At 39.7% G+C, this 25,945-nt stretch overlaps 1 protein-coding gene across 1 annotated transcript in view; it reads right to left on the reverse strand.

The window, feature by feature from the left end:
* The window catches only part of PKHD1 (PKHD1, fibrocystin/polyductin), a 269,755-nt gene that overhangs the window by 71,691 nt on the left and 172,119 nt on the right, over nt 1–25,945 (reverse strand). The window contains exons 51-57 of the mRNA XM_026063949.1: nt 23,600–23,737; nt 14,807–14,920; nt 12,749–12,836; nt 9,721–9,875; nt 7,647–7,799; nt 6,398–7,276; nt 3,410–3,578 (exon numbers count right to left, since the gene is read on the reverse strand). Coding sequence (XP_025919734.1) covers nt 3,410–3,578; nt 6,398–7,276; nt 7,647–7,799; nt 9,721–9,875; nt 12,749–12,836; nt 14,807–14,920; nt 23,600–23,737 — 1,696 coding nt within the window. The remainder of the gene's footprint in view (nt 1–3,409; nt 3,579–6,397; nt 7,277–7,646; nt 7,800–9,720; nt 9,876–12,748; nt 12,837–14,806; nt 14,921–23,599; nt 23,738–25,945) is intronic.

Below are 25,945 nucleotides of genomic sequence, written 5' to 3' on the forward strand. Positions count from 1 at the left end.
GCAGCAAATAAAATTATTGTGCTGTTGTTTGGAAGTCATTTACACTAGCAGCAAGCACTTTTACATATACAAGCAAGGTTTTGATATTTATTAGGTGAATTTGCATGTCCATTTAAAGAATAAAAATGGAAAATAAGGGAAAATGAATGAAAGCAAAGCATACCAGTCAAGATTTGTCATACTCTGTAAAGAAATCCAATGGAATATTTGTATTTTGGCAAAAAAGACTCATCTGCATGCTAGCTTTTCAAATTTTGTCTGGGTTTGGACAGAGCAAATCATCATCTTTCCAGTGTAACTCCTGTCCCCAAATGCCATCCTCCCTCGTGTTTCATTCAAGCTGTTGTGGACCATCGTGGCCCTTGGAGCCAGCTGTACAGTTGCATTTTGAATACCTCTGGTTCCCTCTTGGATTTCCTGATTCAAGGAATTTCACTGAGGTAACCATCAATACCCACGTGCCATTAATTCTTGACCTATGGTAAATGAAGCCATGCAGTTACTGGGTAAAGCAGAAATTTGCACTGGTTGCTACCATGCTATGTGGCCAGGAATGTCTCTGCTGCAGTAGTCAGTGCTAATAGGGGACTATGGTTGCCCAGCTGTTGCTCTTCACACCCACTGAGTGATGAATTATTTTTGTTTTCAGATTGCTGTGTATTGTATAGAACATTTTGTTAAAAAGCACTGGCTGTCCAGCAGAGAGGAAAGTACCTGTTCTTCTTGCCCTTACCTGGGTTCTCCCACCCACTCCAGGATGGGGAAACCCTCTGAAGGGTCACCTTCACATGAGCAGGAGAAAGCATGAAGCAGGGTGAAAGGGCAGAAAGTGTGACAGAGGGAGCCAGCAGGGAGCACTCATCATAAATAAAGGCTTGGAGGTCCCTGGAGCAAGCAAGGAGCAGATACATCAATACAAGTAAACTAAATGTTTTCAGAGCCCATCCTTTTCTTACAAGGCCAGCTGGCACAGTCTGTCCATGTGCATAGTATTAAACTCCCTTGGTGTCCACAACAGCATGGTCACTTCCAAACTATCAACCTAGAATAGCCCTTGACCAGCACTCAAACTATGCCCAGGAGTTGTCTGGGTCAATGCTAGCTGGCCCAAGCCGAAGCCATGCCAAGGACCATCCTAAAAGTTGAACAGTGATGATATTCAAGTTCTGATGCCCAGTTCCCTGTCTCTCTTTAATTTGCTAGTATAAACATAGCCAGAAGAGCTGGAAGGAGATTTCTGCTAGGGATTCAGAAAAGCTTGCTGAAGCTCAAGGAGCCACTTAATGATTCTAGAGAGAAAGCAAACTTGAAAGAGAAAAGCCATCCTAAAAGGACACAGTAGATAAGGGCTTATGTGTTTATAAACCCTATTTGGTTTGTTTGTTTGTTTGTTTTCTCTTGTACACAGCAGTTTGCAATTGTCTCTGAGAAGATCATTGTCCTAATTTATGTTCTAACAAAAAATGTTTTTGGAGATTCAATGTCATTTTGGTGATTTTGATGAGCTTAAAGTGAAGCGCAGATGGATCTTACCTCAAAGCTGTGCTTGAGGTAAACCATACTTTGAAACTAAGAATTATAAGTTAAAAGAATGTTAAAAGAATGTTATAGTATTAGTCCAAACCTAAAACCAGGACAAAAAAAAAACAACCACTGTATTAAAACTGATATTTCTGTATTAAACTATAAATCTGACCTCCTATTACAAAATGTGATAAGATACAATGATTTGTATTCCAGCACAGTCCATGCAAACATGTTCAAATTGCTACATGGATACTCTCTAAGTCTTGAAGAAAACTTAGAATTACTTGAACTCAAGTTGGAAAAAACAATTATTGATATTTTTAATGAGTTCAACAGATACAGGCAGAGATCTACGGTAATGGCAGAGAAATAAGTGGGCCAGTGCATCTGGTCAGCACAACTCAAAAGAGGTGGAGAGCAAAGATGGTTCCTCTGATTCTGAGAGCTAGTTCAGTTCCTGAGGATATCAAAAGATCCATCTTTCCAGCTGGTTAGGTCTACCAGTGGGGCAAGCAAAGTGCTTCAGGCTCTTGCCATATTCCCTGATGTTTCTCTTTCACCTCCTGCTCCAAAGCAATCCCCACTTTCTTCTTGACAGGAGATATCTATCAAGATATCCCTTCAGGACGCTAAAGCAGAACAATGAGGCCACAGCATGGATCAACCACAGCAGTTACAAAGGTGGGTTAAATAAATACATGCAGATAATGCATGAGAAGCACTAAAAGACCTGATCTCCCTCAGAGATCTACCAGACTACTGAGAAAGACTTCAGCAATCCATGTGCATTCATCGTGTTTGAAAATCACCAGCTTTTGCAGTAGACTGTGTATTCAGCAGCTCACTAATAGCATAATATCATGGGATGGATACAGGAGTGAAACATAATGGGAGCTGACAAGCTGGACAGGTCTCAAAAATCTACACGCAAACTAATGCCCAGAGCAAAAAAGAAAAAATATAGAATAAAATAAAAGTTCTGGCAGAAGGCTGGAGGGGCTTCAAACATAGCAGTGTGGGACACCTCCAATTATTTTTGACTGGCAAGTGGAGTCCATGCTGGATATTTTTGCTACTTCAAGGCTTTCCTGACATAGCCTSTACATTGTGTTCACCAGTTGTAATAAATAAATTGGCATGTGGTTTCCAATGTTTGAACTGCTGCAACCAACAGTGATTGAAGGTTGCAGATGAAGCTCTCTCCCTCCCTGCTCCATGTTCCTCCACATGCAGCCAATATTCTCCCTGGGCATGAGCAGTCCTGGCACTCATTTGACATCTCACAGCCTGCCTGGTACTGATCAACATTCCTGATGTGATCTTGCAGGCAAAAATCAAGCTCTGCTTCTCAGACCAAAAAGACACTCTCTGTCTCAGGGTTTTCCGTTGGAGGTCCTGACATTTTTGTGAAGCCTAAGGCTGAGAAGTCAGAGATGCTCAGGACAGAGTCTTAAGAAACGGGATATGCGAACCTTGTTTTGCTATACAAATGTTAGTAAAAGGGGAACTCCAAGAGGATTGGTCTGGAGATGCACCTTGACTAAATTCTTTGAACCTCAACTCTTCAAAAATTGCCCTAAACCAACAGAGGTTTGGGGTGTTGGCTTTTATTTATTTATTTTTCCTTGTATTCAGGCTTTTTTGCTTGCTTGTTTGATGTTTCAGCTTGTTCATTTTTGCCAGACAGGAGCAGTGCAAGAGCAGAGACAGAGACAAAGATGGGACTGCTCTATAACTAGACATCCAGTCTAAACTAATATTTTATACTCTCCATCCGACAATAAAGAAAGAGAGATAATTCAAACCAAAGTACCTGCCAAAACTGGAGGTACTTTTTTAGCATAAATAATTGAAAACAATATTTAAAAATGGAGCATATTACCTTGCTGGTGGCTGATGAAAGTAGAATTTATCCTTCTCATTGACTTGTAACATCCTTGATCTCTCTGCTGTGATAAGAGGCATGACGCCTAATTGGTCAGCACTGGACATGATGCAGACATCTCTGTCTTCACTATAGCAGCTCTTAATAAATCCAGTAAAGGTGACTTCTGGCAATGATTAAAGAATACCAAGCAAGGAAAAGTGGTTAGATGAGTGAAAGAATTAGAGTGAGAAAGGCTCTGTTCTATGTCTTTGTCTATGTTAAACTGCTATCATATATATGTATAAATCATTTTTAATCAGACTTATTGCATTGGTCATAGACCTTCAGTTTTCTTTAGAATGTTCCGTAGCAGAAGTTATATCTTAAGTTGGCATAAACCAAATCATGCCCATAGGAAATGCAAKCAAAGGATATGTTAATAAGTGAGAAGGAAACACAAGCAAGAGGAACTAATGGATTTTCATTGGAATCAGTCAGAACCAGTTTAAAGACAAGCTGCCATTGATGGTATATCCACCTGCCATATGTTAATACAAGATGAGGTGTGTCCAGAGACACATACTTGGCGCTAAGCACCGCTTGCGCAGTGCCAAAATATATATGTAACAAGACTATTTTCTCCTTGGGACTTTGTCTCTGAAATTTAGCAAAGGTTTGCATCTAATAGACTGGCTGCTATAACTGAATCTTCAGAATTTCAGACTAGGACTTTGTAAAAGATCTGATTTGTTTCTGGGAGGTCTGTAAGTATTAAATTCACTACCCCTGTATTTCATGTATATATTTCTCCTTATGCATCGTTTGCATTGCCTTGACTGTACTCTTTTACTGTATTATATTTTGGATTGTCATCACAATTCAATCCATTCCAGAAACTGGTTTCTCTGGACAGGCCCTCTGAATTCCCTTCATTCCTAGATTATCTTGAAGATCAGCAGAGTTATTAATGTCTGTGAGGAACCATATTTCAAAATTTAGGTTTGTTTAGAGGAATGGGTATGTATGAAAAGTATTTCCTGGTGTTCTTGCTGGATTTGAGTAGGATGCATAGATTTCAAAATATTGCTCAACATGTTGAATAGTCACAATGCCTCTCATATTGCAACAGAGTGATTGTCCCACAAGGGTACATTAACTAACAAATTATATAAATGAAGGACCTATTTATACATGGACACTTAGTGCAGGAACAGAGAGAATTACTGTGTTTAGAGAAACTATTCCAGAAGATCTTTGGCATGGAATCAGATCTGGGGGATGTGCAAACTTTGGCAAATAGTCCCTGTTTACAGAGCCCTATGTTAGTTCTCTGTGCTTGCATAGTATGGAGAGGAACTGGAGTAACTCATCARAGCATGAATCCTGAGGATATTTGGGGTGTGCTATGTAGGAAATTCCAAACTCTTTCAGATCAAGGAGTTAAAGCTACCAACCCCAAGGGATTCTGTACAGATTTATTGTTTACAGGCTTCGGTGCTTTGATAACAAAGCTAAAATAAAAGGTTCATGCTTTAGGATATTGCTAAAGAGAAATACCAGTACTTGAAAGGGAAGGATAATGATTTAAATATGAATATACGAATGACTGCACAAATAGAGGCACTGAACAAATTCAGGCCTTAAAGCATAGCCTGAGAGGAGATGAGGCTGACAGGTGTCATGTTCTGCAGACAGAAATGCACATCATGCTAACAAAAAAAAAGAAGTTTCTTTTGGAACGGTGTGAACCACCAAAGCCATTTCAACTCTAAACCGCAGTATTTCAGGATACAACTTGGAATCTCTTGTAGATCAGAATGGAGGAGGCTAATGCATTATCTCATCCTCCTCCCCCAGCTTCTTGTTAAACCATCTTCAGCTAGAGAGTGTCATCTCTTCAGTGAAGATGTTATACTTGATTTACTTGATTATATGAGCATTACTTATCTTTCTCAGCATTACGCAGTGGTTTTTTTGGGGGGGCGGGGGGGATTTAAAATGAGCTTCCTGCCTTCACTGGAACAAGTTGGGATTGTTCATGTGATCCAACATCCAGAGAGTAGCAAGCAGCTTCTTATTTCCCCCATCATATCTAGAGGTTACCAGTCCCACAGCTCAGATGTCATCCTGTACCACGCTACCTTCCAAATGTATTGTATTATAATTATTTTTCTTTCTCTTCCTTTCAACGGAATTTTAAAGGATGTGCAAAACTACACTGAGCAAATGTCAATCCTGACCTGAAAGTAAGCAGATTAGGGGTAAGAGATGTTTTTTTTTCAGAGTTGAGAGGCCAAAATTCAAATCCATGCTTTGCCACAAGTTTTCCATGTCATCCTGGACTAGTCTATTTGTCTTCTCTGGCTCCTTTATTCTTCAGTAGAAAGGGGATAATGCAGTTTCTCACAACAGTGGGCCACAGTGAGGTATAAAGACATGAAAAACTGTGAGGTATTTAGATCCTACCATAGGAACCATCTATCTAGGTTCTACTATTATGCAAATATTATTCTGGGAACTGTAAATTTCATTTGAAACAAAGACTCAGGATACAGAACTTACCTGTGCCCTTCTTTTACCATTTTAAAGTTACCACCTTAAAATAATAAAAGTCATGACTGTCTGTTTCTATGCAGCTGTAGGCATTACACTCTGTACAAATTCTATACAAAGTGTGCTGATTCGCTTCTCCTGAGAGAAAGGAACCCAATGGAATAAAAAATAGCAGTACAGAAAATGAGGTGTGATTGAGAGAAAAGGTACAAAACAGCATGTGCCAGAATTACACTGCAGTCAGTCTAGGAAGGAAAAAATACCAAGTAATAAGGTTTTTTTAACTGTATTGAACTGAACAAGAATTCTGTTATTGATCTCATTGGTGTTGGGATCTTCCCACCATATCCATTTGGGGAAGTAGAAAGCTCCAGGTTTAACTGGAAAGATGTTACTATTCAAGATACAACCTCACCAGAATAGTCAGGCCAATGGAAGCAGAAGACCAACCTTTTAGCTTCATGAGTCCCAGTAACTTTGGACAATGCCCAATTTTGTGCCATGGCTTATCAGGCCTTTGGCTGAACGTGGTGGCAAATGTAGGCCATAGAATCCCAATACGGCCTCGGCGGGGGTAGTACGGTGGTCGATCCCTGGAAGTTAGATCAGCTGAGAGAGGTTTAATCCTGTCCTTAATGCAGTCGAAAGCTGAGCTTGTTGCGACAATGACAGAGTTTCTAAGTTCTATGTATCTTTTCCCCGTGTGGCACTGCTCAGCATATAGACAGTACACTGYTGGCATGAGACCAACAGTGTTGTCCACCAGCACCACATTGTCCATGATGACACTGCTTCCAAGGTGGAACATGATACCATAGTCGTAATTCTTGTAGGATAGAAATCCTGTGATTTTAGTGCAGGTCTGAAATCCATCTCCCCTGTATAGATGAACACCATGGAGACTTGAATGGGCCACATTTTCACTGCAATAATCTCCATCAAGCAAGCACTCTTGACCCCTGATATGGAACGCAATCCGCTCAGATCCTGCCACAACATTGCCATGAAGGGAGACACCGATGACAAGGTTCACCTTGATGCCAGCAACCCAGTTTAATAACCCTTCTGGCTGCCTGCTCAGAATGACAAGGTTCCTGATGAGAGAATGATTTTGCCCTTCCAGATCAATGCCAGGTCCAATTGTGTTGAACACCACGTTCTCGCGCAACAAGATCCCGTTGCTCGTGACTGCTTTAATACCCCCTCCACAGCTACCATGAATGCTCGATAAGACCATCAGCGATCCTTGGGTTATATTCCTGAATTCAACGGCAGAAAGCTGAGGGGGCCCAAAGTTCAAAAATTCAATATTTAAGAGTTGGAGGACACCTGCAATGAGAAAACTATAATGAGATTGAAGCTGACAGTATTACCTGAGAGCTGATCAAGTGACACCCATTTAGATGTAACATAGGCACGTAAACAGTAGACAATCCTTGTCAGTGCATTGCCAGTAATGGGCATTTCTCCATAAATAAATATAAAGTTATGGTTAAAAAAAAAAACCAACTATCGGTCATTGGACAATTCCTAAATATATTCCAATGTTATTTATGGAATGTTATCCGTACTTCATACATGTTGCACAGTTGTAGTTTGCTGAAAATCATATAGCACACTCGGATACATCTGCTGTTGGGAGGGTCCTGTCTTGGGCAGAATTGGACTGGCTGTATGACGATAGGTGAGTCTCAAATACCTTCAAACTCTGTTCCGCTGGAATCTCTAAAACGTCCCACCAGCATCCTCCCAGCACAAGCCACATCAGACTTGATCTGCACGTTGCGTGTTAGGAGCCCAACCTCCGCAGCCAAAGGGATGTGTCTACCATCTTCTGTGTCATGGGATTGTCCTAGGGAGTTTCAAGAGAAAAAATGACAAATATCTATCATATCTATAAACCAGTGCTTCTGGGGACATCAAGCCTGACAGCTGGTGCACGGCGTCTCTGCAGAATCTGCACTGACATTCAGGTATGTTTTTCCTCCAGCACAGTCTACATTCATCAACACAAAAATATAAAGGCCACCTGTCCATCAAATATTCACCAGGAGCTTAGATTTTACTAACATATTTTGTTCTTCACAAAAGAAGGTGCTAAATCTATTCCCTACAGTGTGCAGATGCTAAACCAATGAACAGATTCACATTTCATTTTCCTGAGCTATATGTGCAGGAGATATTCTTTGGTACACACATACTACAGAGTTGATCTCCATGAGTTCTTGTTACAATCAGGCTAATGACAGTGCTGAAAAACAATTTGCTGCAGAGACTTGGTTGCAGGTATTTTCTAAGACAAAGTCTTTCTAAATGAGACTTTTGAGAGCATCTGTGAAGCGTCTGTGCAGCTTAAAATTCATCTCAGGTAACTTTAGACATCTACAGATCTGATCTAGTTATCCAAACTGTTTTTTATGTATAATGGAGAGCAATAAGCAATTCTCAAGTGCAATTCATCATCTATTTTATAAATCTACTTTAGGATGAGATGAAATATAAGTGAGCAGTATGTACTTTTCTGAAYCCAAGTATTTAAGTAGCTCTTAATTCTTCCATCAGTGCCCCTTTCTTCTCAGGTATGCCTTACAACTGCTGTAGTGTTCAGTATGTACATAATCATTTCATCTCAGGATACACTGACTACATCTATATTAGTTAACAAAAAAGGCCCAAAAGTGTTCTGGGTCTGAGGCCAACTGGTAGGTTTCTTCACTCCCTTCCAAAAAAAGGACAGCTGTGCCCTAACTACTGGAAATGAAGTCTAGCCCATGGCATCCTTTGAGCTACACTCTTCGGAAAAATGCTAGTTGGCATACCAAAACTGTGCCAGGGAGGYGGCTGCCAATTTAACACTATGGATGACTGCAGAACAGGACTCAGTCCCAAGAGATGTTTAGTTTAGTAGTACAGATACAGCCATTGAAAGCACTCATAACATTCCTGAACCTATTCATTTGTCACACTAACTTTTGTGGCTACTAGCCTGAATAAAAGCTGAGAAAAAAAATATATCATGCATAAGAAAAATCCTACTGCCTTAAGAGCTTTGAATTTGAATCACTGAAAATAATTATTTKTTCTTGCTACAGAAATGGTAATAGATTTCTCTTATTTGCAATAATAAAATTAAATAAACCATTAAGAGTGGATCTCTTCTTACACTTAAATACAGATCTCATGTAATCTGTATAGGAAATAGAGCTATACTAGATTAAGAGATAGAGGTACCTCTCTGTCATACATATTTTATTTTCATTTATGCATTATATTACAAATACATCAGTTTTGTGCTACAGAGTTGATCACAATTTTTCCTTTGAAATTCCATTTAAGTTTCATTTTCTGCAATTGGAAAAAAGGAAGTTTTGTGAAATTTTCATTGGTTTTGACACACTACAGAAATTGCATAAATGACCTAAAAGTCTGCATYTAAACTTTACGTTAAAATTTCGATTATTTTCTCTCTATGTTAACCAGTGGTAATTACACATATGAAAAGCCATGACATTTTCCAAACATTTTCATCACTGAATTAATTTTATTCCGAGAAATTAGTGTTAGAATCAGCTAGTTGTGAAATTTTGAACATCACATTGCAGTATCAAAACAAGAAAAAGCATACAGAGAAAGAAACAAAGATATATCAGCAAAGCAGGGTTAATCTTGGGGAGATATGAAATAGAAGGTCAATGCAAAGCAACACAGATTGGCTGATCAGAAGAATAAAGAATTCRGAAGAAAATGCTCTCAGATGGCAAGACATTTCTCACCAATATGCCTGTGGAGAAGGCGTTCATGAATCCTAATGCTATGACCATTTACRTCTTTAAGTGTAACTACTTCAGCTTGATGGGCTTCATAAGAAGAAGAGCTGATCACAATATGCCCACCATAATTCCAGTCCACTTCATCCTCCACCAAAATCCTGCAAAGGCCAGATATTAAATTTGATGTCATTAGATTATGAGAGAATTAGGCTCACAGGTTTCCTAAAAAAACCCCAATAATCTTGCCACAACAGATCTCAAAAAGAAGCTGCAGGGTATGGTCTAGGAAAAATCCCTTASGGTTTACTGCATTCAAAAACAGATGTCTAAAACAGATAGGATGAAATTCACCCTGAAATGCCTATTTCACTCCACTGATAAGGGTAAAACAAGGTATCTGCTTCCAATGTAGAGTTGTAGGGCTCAAGAAAGTTGCCTAATAAGGACATGTCGTATCATTTTAGGAGCTGGGAACATCCTACTTGGCCTCCAGCTACTGGTCTGAAAAGCCCATGTTTTTGCAGGTGTTATATCATATTTGCCAGTGTGTCATGAATGACTCAGATGCTCCAAATCACTCAACACTAGACACCTAAATCTATAAAACTGAATCGATCTCCTGCCTTTAGAGAGATGGCTTGTTTTCTGCAGGGTGAAAGTCAGCTCTGGACTTTGACACCAAATGTCAGTGTCCACGTGTACATCTGCACTTCACACTTAAGCTTCCGCTATAGCTAACGATACTGTCAGTAGAGGGCAAAGGCAATTCAGCTCACTGAATTAGGCATGTAGGGCAGGATTTGATTGCCTAAACATGGGCACCTATTGCTATTTGAGATGAACCAGGATAGACAAGACATGGACTGGCAGATATGACAGGACTTAGAGRAGACCCATGCATTTCTGGAGAGACATGTGGAGGCCATGGAGGCCAGGGCATCTCAGATGAGCCCAGAGGCTTTTTCAGTACCTGACTCCTTCCTTTAGCAGCTGAATTGCCCTCTAGGCTCCAGGGACTGAACTCCAGTGACTCAAATGGGAGCTTAGACCCCTCTTTAAACACTTCACACAGACACCTAAGTTTATGTGTTTTAATCTTGGATGGAATCCCCCCCTTTGCATTCAAAGCTCAAAGCTTTTGGCGTCATACAGAGAAAATAAAAGCATTTAGGGAAAGCAAAATGGATACAAATCAGTATTTATATATATCCAGTAAATACCCAAAGGGTACTGTTACAAAGTGACTGGTTCTTGACAGGTAATGATCTCCTCAGCTAATTGCTGAGGTAATCGACCATTGAATAAATTCAGAGATTGAGTCAGCTTGTGGCGTATGTTTGGGACTTTGACACTTCACATGCAGCCACATTAGGAGTTAAATCTTAAGTCTAGGCCCAGGTATACAATCCAATAATAATTCACCTCTCGTGAATGCGTCAAATTTACCTCCCTTGACTCCTGCATTTTAAAGCCTAGTAAGAGGAATCAGTAGGCAAAAGAAAGAAAGGTTTGTATGAGACACCATCTAAATTGCTGATGTGCTGAAATACTAATTTAGATTTTCACTGTCTGTCCCCTTACACAAATAAGTAATTCTTTTTGAAAGCATCAGTCCTTCTCTGACTCATTTGCCAATTCATGCTGGAAAATTGAAACACATCTCAGAACACTTAGAAAGACACAACAGCTTCTCTCAGTCAATAAAGAAAAAGCCACTTCCTTTAGCTTTCATATTCTAGCACTGACTTGCCTCTTTCCTGTGTCTAACCACATTAACTCCTATCTGGTTATTAGTAGGTCTGGAAAAAAATYTTTTTTTTTCCCTCTCTTTTTCTTTTACAATGGAAACAACTGTTGTTGCCCTATTTAATGTAGATGAATGCACTCCAAATACTTGTATCTTAACACCTCGTGATATTTCATATAAAATTTCTGGGCAGCAGGCCAGTAGTAGCCTGGATCTGTTTCATCCAAGCATTTAGCTGGCATGCTTCAGTCAACGATCTGCTTACCCTAAACTCCCATCCTGATCAAGTGAAAAAGAAGAAATTCCAGGGGGTGATTCTGATGTCGCATCATTTGAATCATCATCTGGAAGTATCTATCTCTCCACAGACTACAGAGGAATCCTAAACAATTTATTTACACTGGACACTCAACTTTGTGAGAGCTACCAACAAATGAATCCTGCCTGTGAGGTCTTTGTACCTCCATTCCCCATCTCTCCAATGGGTTTATAAACACTTCTGCACCTAAACACTGACATTTCACCTCTGCCTATAAGGGAACTCTTCCAATGAGTTTCTGTTAGGCATGTCTGGCTGATTTTTTTTTCTTTGAATACAYGCTTTCCTGTTAAAAATGAAGTATGTGGCAAAATTACAGCAAAGGGCAATGAAAATTTCACATAAGACAGAATCGAGAATGAGCGCTCCAGAGACAGAGGTACCAAAACCTGCTAACGGCAGCCAGGGCACTTGCAGGAGAGACCTGCACGCAGAGACCTTCTCTGATTCAGATGAACGGCTTGAACATCGGGTCATAGAAACATATTTGTTTAACAAGCAGCTGTGGCAGCTCCACTTAATCTGCCTTAAGAGGCAGTTTAGGCTGAGCCTAGACTGAGGTTGTCAATACACGCTCATGTCGCTGTGTCACTCAAAGCAAAATGAATATCCTAACCACCAAGACACCAGCCACTTTGGAATGCCTCCTTTTCTTTAAAAGTGAAAAGGAGAGGGAGAGAGGGAAGAAGGGAAGGAGGGAGGTAGGAAGGACAGAACGACAGAAATAAGAAAGGAAGGAAGAATGGAATGAAGGTAGAAAATCTTGACTTTATTAACTTTAGAACTAAAATTAATCTAAAAATGGTATAATTTTCTTGCAAGATGTAACATGGTAAATTATTTTTTTCTGCCTAGCCATAGATTAAACAATGCCTATCACAAAGGAAAATGGCAATATTAATATCAGTCATAAGCAGAGGAGCACAAACTTGGTATCTGGAGACATATTTTGGGCAAAATACCACCTTTCATTGCCAGGTGCAATGTTAGTTCCCAGACGTGTCCAAGACCTCCCAGGATAAGCACTATGAATTTGCACCTTTCCATAAACCCCTGAAAAAAACAGAAACAGGAGATCAAAGGTTAGGAAAGAGAAAGACTTCAGCTGAACTGAACTTATAACTAMGTGTGACAAAAACTGTATGCATGTTAAAACATGTTTCTATGTTTCATGAAACATGTAAGAACACCACATAGCTTCCATTTGAAATAGAAAGATAACTAGAAAAAAGTCATTAATAAAGTAGAATGAGCATCATATGTAAAGCCAAGAAAGGGGATTGAGCCACAGAAGTCTCATTAACTCAAATGGGAATTGCAGACAAAGGTAACTAACTCTGAAAAATTTCTACCTAAATCAACAAAAAAGTAAAAAAAAAAAAGGGGGGGAATGAAAGATGTAATTAGCTAATATTTGTATTTCTGGTGGGTCAAAAATGCCAGTAATTCAATATTTATAATATTTTCTTGGCAAAAACTATACAAAAAGCTGATTGAAGTGGAAATTTCTAATTGAAAATATTTATTTTGATAGTAACTGCCTTTTGGTTGTTGAAAAATTTTCAGCTTGTTCTCACAACACTTCTATGAAATGGTGTATTCAACATATTTTGTTTTCTATGTCTCATGTTGGACAAAGTCATTCATATTAATTATTAGAAATATTTTACAATGTAATATTAGACTAGAACCTAAATTTAACATCTCCTCATGTAACTGCTCAGCATAGTATCTCTATCAAAGCATATCCTTGTATTCTGTGGCAAGCGTGAGTAATTTGACTCGGATTATCCCATAAAGAAAGAGGTTTAAAATAAGTTGAATGATCTTGTATTTGCTGTGGTTTAAGAAGATGATGTGGACAGTTGAGAAGTCTCATTTCACTCATGATGTCATGCTAAACTGCAGCAACTCATCTGTCTGCTTTTCTAGCCCCTAAAATCATAAGAAACCAAATTGCTAGTTACAGTTATACTTAATCTCCTAAATAAATAAATAAATAAATAAACCTCAGAATCCATTTTCTTTGCCACTTAACTTTCTGTCTTGTCTTCCCAAGCACCCCATCTAGCTATTTGCTAGAATTTCCTGATCAGTGTGTGCAACAATTTCTCAATGTCACTATCAGAAACAGACTGGTAATTTCAGTTTCTTCCTCTGAATTGCTCTAATGTTCTTCAAGTTTAGATCCTGGCAATGTCTCTTGATAGCACTTTGAATTTCTACACTGTCTTTATAAAAGCTCACCAATGAATGAAGTCTTGCAATAACCAAGTATTGTTTAAAACATGTTTTAAACCATGAAAAATGAATCACACAAAAGTTAACTTATCCTTTTGACCATGATCATATGAGGAGAWGTAAGAGTTAAACCTTCCGCTGTCAATCAATATGGGTCCAAATGTTTGGAAGTACTTAAATCCGGGTATTCAGATCCAACCAGTAGCTCCTGGATATAAGTTGTCTAACTTAAGTCAGTCATTTAAAAAGAGTCATATAAGTTTAAGTTCATCATCCTAGGCTGGAAACTCTGAGGGAAATTTGTCTCATCCTGAGAGACAGATCAAAGATAAGTGAGATGAAATGCCCTCTGGAAGTGTGTATTTCTCTCTACTCGATAAAGTGATTTTAGYTTGAATACCTTTGCTTTGAGAACTACCTTTTACAAATCTAAAACCTAGAACCTAATGACGGACAGGTCAAGACCAAACCCATGTACATACATTTGAGTACTTTCAAGCCCTCTCCAGTTTCTCATAAAAGAAACTCAGGATTTGACATCTAGTTTTTAATTCAGGAGAACCCTTGTTCGCTTCTATAAATTTTTTCCTGAAAAAATCTCCACAAAATCTCCAGGATTTGACCTGGTAAAATTGAGACAGTAAAAGTACTTGATAGCTTTATCCCCAAAAGAATGTGTACCTTTGTTAGATGTTTTCCTATAYGACATAGTAATAAGCTCAACAGCAGTTGATTTGGTGTAAGATTGGTTTCCTACAAAAAGGTGAATTCTTGTTTCATACCGATAGTTCCTGGGTGGATATTTATTTCCTCCAGACGATCACAGTAAATTCCCTCAGATGCCCGAAGAAGGATCAGTAGCTTTAAGCCTCTTTCTAGAGGRTGCTGAAAAGAACCTGCAATAAAGAAAAAAAGGCAACAAGCCACCACAGAGTTTTAAACTCAAATATTTCATCAAGTGCTGAAATTAAGAGGTCTGTTTTTGCCCTTCTACTCCCTGCTCATATATAATTGCACCAGTTCCCAGCTAATCATGAGTTTCTGCAGCCAGGATAAGCAAAATGGTCTCTCAGACCAACAGAAAGATGTTAATAGAGCAGGAGAAGAGAAAAAGTCCAGAAAGTTTTGGTGTGTGCAACGTTGCTCTTATCTTGTGGTGATAAGTCTGTACAGTAAACTGTATTCCARCTGTGACTTCATTTATTTCACCAAGGGTAGCTTACAGTTTCAGAAGAAAATGGCCCAGCACTAAACAGATACTAGGGATGAAAAAGTAGGACAGTTTTTGCCCTGGAGAAATGTATGCGGAGTCCAGTAAAAGAGTTCAGCGTTCCTTTAAAATTAGAGATTAAATCAATTATGCAACAGAAAACTGCAGCAGATGTAAAACTAAAAAATATATACATATCTGTATAAAATTAGCTGGCCTGTCATGATCTTTTAATATTGAAAAATTAGTAGTTTGGAAAAGAGAGCTGATTTTGTATCCTAAAGAATCCTGTTTAAGAGCATTTTTAAATGAAATGCAATCAATAATAAATGCATTGCTCCTCACCAGTGCCTGACAGATATCTGCGGATATTTAAATTCTCTGTAAAGCTTTTAAATGGTATAAGACAAACACTACAAGACTTGTGGCTCCCCATCTAATATATCTCACACCAGTGAGCTGGTATCTTCTCTGGGGACATGGAGGGAATTCAGCCTTTCATCGCCTRTTTTCCACCCAATCCATCTTTGACCTTCTTGTTTAAACTCCCATAACTGTGGTTTGCACAGAAGATCATCAGGATTTGGGTCATAACCAAATACTAGTTTCAGATCGGAAAACTAGGGGTAAGCACCCTCACCACTAGTGGACGAAGTTAAACAAAYATCTGGATAGAGTAGCAGCAGACTTGTGTAAAGAGACGTGTCTAGTTTTGGATGCAGAATGATTGTTTCCCCACTTCACCCTCACAGCAACCTGTGTTTAAAGTACTCAGCCTAAACATATCCAATCCTGAAGGATTCTGCAATGAAATTATCAGCTTCACTGAAGACCCAAGAAAGACTCAGCAAAATGCTTTGGAAAATTTTGTATTGATATTACAACGTAATTCACAAATACCTTTTTAATCATAATGATATCCTTTTAAGGTGGGGGATTAATTAGTTATCGTTACAAATTATTATTGGTACTACTATTTTACTGGTAGATACAAAGTGTTTACTATTTCTTCCTGATAAGTCAGTAAAAAATAACCATGCGATATATCCAACTCTCAGCTTTCATTTTAAGACAATTTTTAAAGTAGGTTTCTAGGCTTAACACTCGGAGAGAAATGCTTGGAAATGTGAATTCTAAAAGCTTGAACTGGAAGTTATCACTTTTTAAAAAGAAATATGTCTACCTTTATCTAAAATCTGTGATTTTTAAGCCCTAAAAAGCATGAGAATAGATTAGTGCATGTTACTCTTGAAAACCCCCCACAAAACTACACACAYACACACACACACACACACACAMACGAAAATATAAATAGAATGAGAAAGAAGACAGCTATAATAAAACCACTCATAATAGCTCGTAGCCARATTAAGCCCACAGAAAAATCTAAAAAGGGGAAGATAATGGTCACAGAACTGCTTCAGTGGCTGCAAACTGTAAATAGCATACRACACAAGAACACAGGAGATACCTATGACTAGAAAAATTAAATTTTCTTTAAGTATATTCAGAACAAAAATAATTCTAATAATTACTTATTTACAATAATAGTACAGTAGTTTTATATCAATATATTTAAATAACTTGAATGCAAGTGCTACAGAAAAGTTGACCCAGAAACTCACTGAACTATTAAGGTGGACTTTTCAGTAAATTTTGGATCACTTACAATGTGTCATAACACTTGAAGAAAGCTAATATTGTGCCAATATTTCAAACAAACATAAAAGTAAGARCCCCAGCTAATTACAGGCCTGTCAGCTTGACATTGATTGCAGGGGAAAAATAAATAAAAATGGAATGTCCAACTCGAAACACAATTAATAAATCATTAAAGGTGGATGATATAATTAATGCCAATCAACACGGCTTTATAGCAAATAGGTCCTGTGAAACTTCCTCGTTATCATCTTTTGATGAGATTACAGGGTTAGTTGATAAAGATAATAGCTTTGATATAATTGGCTTCTCCRAGATATTTGACTTAGTAGCACAAAACTTTCTGATTAACAAACTATACTGGTACAACATGAATATGACACACTTTAAATTACAGAAGGACCAACTGAAATGGGGCTTTTACTCAAGCGGGTCTGTTTCTCATCTGGTCTTGAAAGCCCTGTGGTATACAGTGCTTTGCGAGTGACCTGAAGGACTATGAAGATATTGGAAGTGAGCAGATAAGTTGCTACAAATGGGAAAAAAATAAAGAAAAAGGCCAGCAAAGACAGATATGATTTAGGAGTGAGGAACTGGGGGGAGAAAGTGGAGAATGGTCAAAATCCAGTAAGATAGGTCTTGCAGAGGCAATGCAATCTGTATGAATAAATGGAGAACAAATTAAAAATTAAAAAAAAAAAAAAGAGCTGAAAGGAACAAGCTAGGTAAGGTCTGAGATATGTATTTTGGCTTAGTCAAAATACAGCCCTGCACAACGGCTCATGAAAATGAAGATATGGAAAGGAAAGCTACCTCAGCTTACTCAAAGCAAAATCCAAAGTAGTTAACACACACAAGTCATTGAGTCTRCGTAACTTCCATCACCATATGAAATAACTAGCATATGAAATCATGGCTGCTGTTATAAGTTGTTTTGATAAAACTACCAAGTTGCCCTAAAGCAGCAATCATAATCTCTGCAGCACATATGTGAAGTATCCAGGCTTTAAATGMCTGTCTTTGAGCTCTGGATATGAAAACTTTAGGTGACTTGCCCCACTTTCATGTGGTCAGCTAGTCTTACCGGCATGTCAACCTGTCAGATCAACTGCCCTGTGTGTGAGAGGCACAAAAATGGTCCCCACTTCATACTCCTACTGCTAGTTGAAGGCTCATCAATTTGACCTGGGCGGCCTGATGGACCACAAGGTGAAATGATAAATCACCACTGGCAGAGAAATAGGAAAAAGGTAAGTATGACCAGAAGTTGCCAAAAGTATCTGGTGAGATGTGCAGGAAAGTTCAGGAGGGACTAATGCCGGCGTACACAGAAAGAAAGTAGAGCTTTCTCAAACACATCCTCTTTTCCACCTAGAAAGTTTATCTAGAATTTGAAGGGTTTGCTCATCTGTCCCAATTTGCCACTTATCTGCCAGTCTAGGCAGAGCTTCTGAGCAGCAGTTTGACCACTCTGGAAATCTCAGGTGTTTCTTAAGCGCAGACACAGTTTGATTTATTGGTGTATAGGTAGGAAGCACGCAACTTCCTAGAAGCTGGATTTTCAGCACAGGCACTGCTCAGTCATTTAGTGCCTTCACTGTCAGTCTGATGTTTGACTTCATGTCAAATGGCCTCACTATAGACATGAACTTCTGTGAGGGGCAGCTTGAGCTGATGTTCTTCCAGGGAGTGCTGGCACCATGATGTATGTACTGTGCAGTGCTTGCAGCCAGAAAAATACGATATTCCTGTGGATAAGAAACAACCTGCACTGCTGATCAAGTCACCACTGATTACATATTTTCCTGAAGAAGTGTGAGGACCAAGTGCCTCAACTGACTCACAGTTTTGTTAATGCAGTGATTTAAGCTGATTCGTAATCTTTCATCAGTTCCAGCCACTAAAGAGGATAAAACCCCATCATCTTAAAATAAAAAAATAAACACGGGAGAACAGAGAAAGAGGTGTATTTTTTCTACATGGATTTCCTCTTATTCTAGACTGCAACCTGGATCTAGTTTGCTTTTGGATTTCAAAAGCATTTTCCATTGTTTTCACATTTCAGTTTGATTCCAGATGTTCTTCCTGATAGTTTTTGTTGTGTTTTTTTTCTTCTTTTTCCATATCAAATCTCATTCCATTCTTTCCTAGAATAGTGGGTGTTTCTTCCCTTCTAGCTTTTGCTTTCTTCACAACATAACATGGTGCAACAGCTGTTGTATATAAGAGCAAGGAAATCACTGAGATAAGATCCCCATCTTCCACCGGCAAATAGACTTTGCTAAGTACGTTGCAGCGACCACATCTAATATCAGCTTTGTGTTTCCTTAATCCAAATCTTCTTGGGTTCTTCCTCCCCAACTATTTTCAAAACTGTAGTGTGTTGTCACCAGAAAGCCCGAAGAATTTTTAATCATGGTCAGTGCATAGATGGATAGTCACCTAGTGCTGGCTTCTCCTTTCCCAGCTGTTCCATCAGGTGTCCAGGCTACACTCTGCAAAGATGGAGCCTATAAAAGTAGCTGTAAACAAGGAGGCATCACATGAGTGGATGATGGGTGGATTGGCAGATGATGCTGYCAAACAAATGGAAGAGATAAGACAGACAGACAGCTTTGGAGTTGGAGCCAGCAACTGGGAATGAGAGATGAATGTTGAAGGAATAAGAAGTGAAACACATGGGATAGGATTCAGCTGCCTAATTATGCATGCCTAATGCCATCTGAGAGCCCTAGGGTATCCAGATCCACCACGTGGGTTGGCAGATACAAGACTGGGATCAGTGGGAGAACTGTGCCTTTTTAAGTAGAATCTGTAGGCCAGGTGGGACACCTGAGTGTGCTCAAAATGATACAAGTGCCCTATATTTGGGCAACTGAAGCCTGCTCCCAGGGACATTCACATACCTACATGCAAGTTCCTTCATGCAAGTTCCCTGGGTGTCCGAACTAACAAAGAACAGTCAGTGCAGTCAGTGGAGCCTAGAAAGTAATTTGCTCTAAAGTAGGTATCTGTATTAGCCAGTCCCACTGTCTCCCCTGACTGTATTGACTAGATCTACATTGATACGGTGAGGACTGAAATACCCAGCTCACTCACTGGTCTCTACATGTAACACCTAATTTGGGTATCTTAAACATGTGAACCGAAACCATTCTTTAGATGATATGATCAATTAAAAGCAATCAAGTGGCTGGGAAAGTACAAAGACCAAACAGATGGAGGCCGAGAGATGAACTGAAGGGAATGCAGATGGTGCAATGAACTTTTCAAACCCACTTATTTAGTGGGATGAAAAAATGCTCTCAGTACATCCATAGTACTCCATCTTCATACATGGAAGTTGTGCAGCTGAGCAGGAATGTTACGTGACTGCAAACAGGATGAGACTCTGACCCCACAGAGAAAGACAGGACCTACACAATAGAGGTATCAGAGAAATTGAAGAGTGCAGTCCAGTGGTAAGACTCACTTGTGCACTAACTGTTGTTATGATGCTGAGCAGTAATCATCACTAACACATGGTCATCTCACGGACCACAGTGATTTATCCTTTGGAAACTCAATATGGGGGTTCTTACTAGTTTGGAAAAGAAGGGAAATGAATGTATTAGAGCTCTCTTACCACAAGGAAGATAAGAAACATCAGAAATGTCTGGGGCTTTGTCTCCAGACAGAGAAGCCGCGAGCCAATGATAACCTTAGGCTTCTTGCCTGAAATGAGTGACAAGACTGACAAGTCACCATCACTAGATATGAAAAAAAAAGGGAAAGGAAGGGMAGGGCAGGGCAGGGCAGGGCAGGGCAGGGAGTGGCAAGTTGAGACTAAAAAGAAAATTCCTACCTGGATAATTACTTAGCAGGTTCTACTACAAAAAGCAAAAATAGCCTTCCAGCAAAGAACAGCTGAGTACAATGGAATTCAGGATGAGTCCAATGGACCAATCTGTGAATTTTCTGCAGCCTTATCAGGCGCCGAGGGCTTTGTTCAGCAGTAGAACAGGGCATTTTCAATGCATGCCATCTGCACTGTAATGCTGACTTACGGGTTAAAATGAAGGAGTTACCCTAGCATGGAACTGAAAAGAAACCTCTGAGATATCAAGCTCAACATTTCCTTTCTTCTTCTGATACTAGTATGCTAACAATGTTTAGCAAATTACTTAACATCTCTGAATCTCAATCCTTCCTGCTATAAACTGGAGGGGAAAAAATAATAATAATTGTTTTAAAGCAGGGAAATACCAAAAGGTAAAAATAAATGGTGTTTCTAAAATGGTATTGGAAATACCACCATCAAAAAAGAGACTTTCAAAGTTTAAATCAAAGAGAAAAGCTCCTTACCTGGGGACTAGGACTACCAGACGGGAGGTAAACAGAAAGTCTTCCTGGGTCCAACAACAATGAACTGCTTAGAGCACCAGAAAAATTGAGGGTGTGGATATACCCACATATTTTACTTCTGTTGTCCCAGGGCTCTGACAGAGTTCTGTCCTTTTCAGACCTTTAATCATCTCACATCTCCTGGTGATCCAGTTGATCATAATCCATACTGACCATGGACTATACTGGAAGAACAAAGTGTGGTAGACCCTCCAGGATCACAGGTGTCCCARGAATTCTAATCTCTTAGCTCTCAATGCATTTCTGAAAGTCGTGGGGCCTTTCAACATACTAACTCATCTTAGTTTTAGTGCAACTTATCATTTTAGCAAAAAGTAATCAGGATCCGGTTAATGTTTCATAAACTTCACTTTTATACGATTTTTTTTTCCTTTGTTATCTATTTCTCATCTCACTGGGTTCCTATGTGCTTATGGTTGTATTTTAACCACCTGACTTTTTTTTCTTTTTTTCTCTCTGCAAATAAGGCAGGTGCTCTTAAGGGCAGCATAATCCAAGTAAGATTTGTTTCCAGAACTAATCATTGTTCCCTAGCAGTTTATTAAGCAAAGCAGTGAACAAAAGATCCAAGCTCTGCTAGACAGTCTTTGTTTGGCCCAGGCCAGTCAATTAACGGCAATGACATGTGGCCAAGGATTGCTACACCGAAAATGGCCCAGAGAAGTTACACAACAGGGAGGATCTGGGAATTTGGATCACATGATCTCAACCTCAGATCCTGCTCAGGCAATGCTGAATGCTGATGTCCACATCTATTAAATTTGTTTACTAAACTGTCTCATTATCTATTTTGTGTCAGGATTTCTTTAGGGTGTGGTAGAATTGGACAGATGGGCTTCAAAACCTTCCTTCAGGCACGGAACAGTCAGGATTGGACAGATGGGCTCCAAGAAGTTACCTTTAGGCCTCAAACACATGGGAAAAGAAAGAGGAAGGGAAAGAAATGTTCACTCCCAGTTTTACAAACAAGCATAGAAGCCAGGATAAGATGTGGGAAACTTGGAGACTTTCTACCTACCTCTCATCTTCACAGCTGAAACTAAAGCAAAAATATCTCTCCAGAAGATGCTGGTCTAGGATTCAACAGCTGCAAATACCTGTTTGGCTTTTAATATCATTACTACTCACAGATATGCTGGAGGGGAGTTCATGCAGCAAAAAAGTGCCTCAATGTTTCTTAAGTGTTTTTAGCAATGAAAACATGCTTTTTCATAAAACCAATAAGAAACCACATTTAAACTACAGAAGACTGTAAGTAAGAAATGACTGAGATTCTTTTAAGCATATATATATTGACCTCCCAGATTAGGCTTTCGAACCTTTTTTTTTTTTCCAAAGGAAAACACAGGGCAGTGAAATAACTCTTTTTCCCAGTACTGTATTAACTAAACAGTCCCTTGAGATTAACAACAAACAAATATTGGAGCAGGCTTCCTCAGGAGGTGATTACACAAACAAATTCTCGTTTTAAAGTTCATAAAACCAATTTTGAGAAAGGTCAGGCGGTGATCAACAATGTGATCCCAGCATCTTAAGGATTCCTGTAAGTAAACACAATGCCTGGCTTTAGGAACCTCGATATTTAAAAGGAATTATGCAAGCAATTACTTTTTTTTGGGGGGGGGAAAGATCCTGTTTGTTGCAAATAACATGGAACAGCCCCAGTGACATTGGAGACTACCTCTAGAGCACTAGAGGTAGTACCCCTGCAAGGTAGCACCTCCGTGAAGTCCTGGTACTCATCCGTGCAGAGGGAGGAGAAGAGCAAATGCTATGAATCCAGCTGTGCCAGCTTTATGCCACAGCAGGATTTCCAGGCACTCTGGGGATTCCTGGTCATTTTATTTGAGTCGGTTTTAAATACCTCTATGATGCTTAGTAGGTGCCTCACTAATGTCCACAGACACCAGCCACTGCCTGAACACAGAATAAGGGAGAATCTGCCCGGAGGAGTTACAGCCTCATAAAGCAGCCCCACATGAAGTAGGAAGGGTTTTTATACACCAGATAAAATCTGAGCCACGATGAAATCAAGGGGAGTTTTGCCATAGACTTCAGTGAGGTGAGGATTGCATCAGTTATAACGTGTTGCTATTAAATGAATCGGTAATTAGCTCCAGTGGATAATCAGTGCGCTTAATATGGACATTCTCAGTGTCCACATTACAGACATTCACACAGCTTTGGAGCAATAGGATGGTCAGCACGTTTATACTAACACAACACAGTCTTTCTTCCCTCTTTTTGTTTATCAAGAGCAGAAACAAACCGCTGGTGTCCAGAAGACAAGCTGCTCACTTACCCACTTTCAGCATGCCCCCCACCACCACGATACAGGCAGCGCTCAGGACGTTGCTGGAGTTGCTGGGGAACTCAAGGGTCCCCAGGATGTAGAGACCCCTCAAAGGGGGAAGAGCCATATCCACCAGGATGGTCCGGTCTGAGAAACAAAGCAGAGGGTTATTCAGAACAGCAGCAGACTACGACCTGCCAAAAGTGGCACGGAGGTGGAAAGAGTCAGAATATTAGCTCTGCCTGAGTTTAGCTTTACTTAAATCTTTTTTTGCTTAGAAAAAGGCAGCTAGGGATTGTGTGCTTGCACAGCATCCACAAGAGCTTCATCTACAGCTGAGGGTCCATGGTGTGACTGCAATCTGATAATAAATAACAACATAATATTTATAATGATATTGTTGCATGATTAAGTTTCATCAAATGCCACTTGAAGCTGTAAGAACGCATGTAAAGTGCAGCAAGCTGGAGACATGCTGACCTTCCTGGATGAATCTGGCTCTACTTCTGAAAGTAAATCTTGGTCACCCAATGCAATGAGGCAAGAGGAAATTAATCCATGTCCAGGCAGCATTTTCCCTCATGGCAAGGAAGAGAACAAGAGTGAATGAAGTGAAAAAACACAACAGTGTCAAACAGTTATGGTGACATTGGTGGCAAGCTGAAGGGACATATCACAACCCACCTCCAACAACTCCCTGTCACTGCTCTTCTCTCTCTGCAGTTTGACTTTGCTCCTGGGTTTGCAAGAGAAAAGCTTTGCTGAAGTCAACACAGTCTGCAGGAAGCTGAACTTCTCTGGTTCTTTATTCACAGATCTACTCATTCCCTACTAATAACTTAGTTAACAGCAGCCAGGGGAAGCATCATTCCCTTAGCTACATAAGGTAAAGTAAGGAGTATAGTCACTTCTGACCCCATTTCCAGGCTCCTTGATCCCTGCTTTTACCAGATGACACTAGCAGTATGCTGCAGCACTGGATATTCCCAGAAGTCAATTTATGACTTCCTATGCTGGTTCATCTCTGAAGTACAATTAAGGCAACAGTAGGGAATCTGTGTGGTTGAGAGCACAGGGCTGAGACACAAGGGCACAAATTTTATTGCAGGTCACATGCCATCTTCTGTTGCCATATTTCTCCACATCCCTCCTTCCTGTCAAGCATCATGTCAGGCTGGGACTGCCTCTTAACGTATATTTTTATGTTGCAGAACAGGGTTGTGCCACTGAACACAACAGCAATGCCACTGGTGCCTCCTAAAGTTGCCGGCCCACAGCCTGTGAACCATCTAAACGCCACTTAAGCTTTCAAAATAGGACATGATTAACGACTGAAATGGTGCATCATTTAAGGTAGCCCACAGAAGTGAACTCCATCCTCAGGGCCCATCTAATGCTCTTTAAAATTACTGGGAGCTTTTCAGTTGATTGCAGTGGAAACCAGCTCAGGCCCTTTAATTGCGGTTTCCAGCTCATTTCACTATCAACAAGAGTAACAGCTTCCTGGTATAGCATCTCTCTGAGTCACTGGAAGCCCCTGGAAGAATAAGAAGCAAAAACTCTTAACAAAGAGTTCAATGAGATGCTGCTATTTAGGGCCTTTCTGTGGTGCAGAAGCCCTGTTTAGGATCTAATTGTGACTTCCATAGAAATAGTTTGCAGAAAATGAGATTCTTCAACATAATGACAGCTGTCAACTCTTACCCAGAGATTTGCTATGGCTTTCCTTGATCTCATATTCTTTACTGCAAGGCACAGATTCACAAAACAGGACAGATTAAGGAACAAGCAGATTTTCCAATGGATTTTGACAAAGCAGCGAGAATGGGGCACTTGAAACAGTTTGGGTGTGGAACATGGGAAGAGTGATGCAATGTCTTAAGAAGTGGATCAGCTACTGAACAGTTTTGCTTCTCCCTATAGCCATCAGCAGCTGCTTTGGAGGAAGAGACAAATAACCATACAATAGGTAGTGCGGGGAAAGTCTTTTTCCCAAAACAAATAATTAGAACTTGACTCAGGCCATTCAGCATAAAGGTTTATCAACTCTTCCAAACCCTTGCTTGTAGAAAGAGAAAGATTAGGCATTTAGGGTTTTCTTAGCCCTGAGCCCGGTGAACCTTGCAGCATTTATCAAGCTAACTGTGAGTCATGTGAAAGCAGGGCTAAAAGTTAGGATATTTTTTCCCTGCTCAGTCTGGTGTCTTCCACAGTAGGAGACAAAACGTTCTGTACATTTTGAAGGTGGAAGTACAAGGCTTTTCATTATATCTGAAGAATATCCAGAAATTCTGTCTTATTAAGGACAAATTCACACACTGTCCTTGTTTAAGCAAAACTCCTGCTGACTTCAAT

Source organism: Apteryx rowi, unplaced genomic scaffold (assembly GCF_003343035.1).
Source record: "Apteryx rowi isolate R43461 unplaced genomic scaffold, aptRow1 scaffold_205, whole genome shotgun sequence".
NCBI classification, from domain to species: Eukaryota; Metazoa; Chordata; class Aves; order Apterygiformes; family Apterygidae; genus Apteryx; species Apteryx rowi.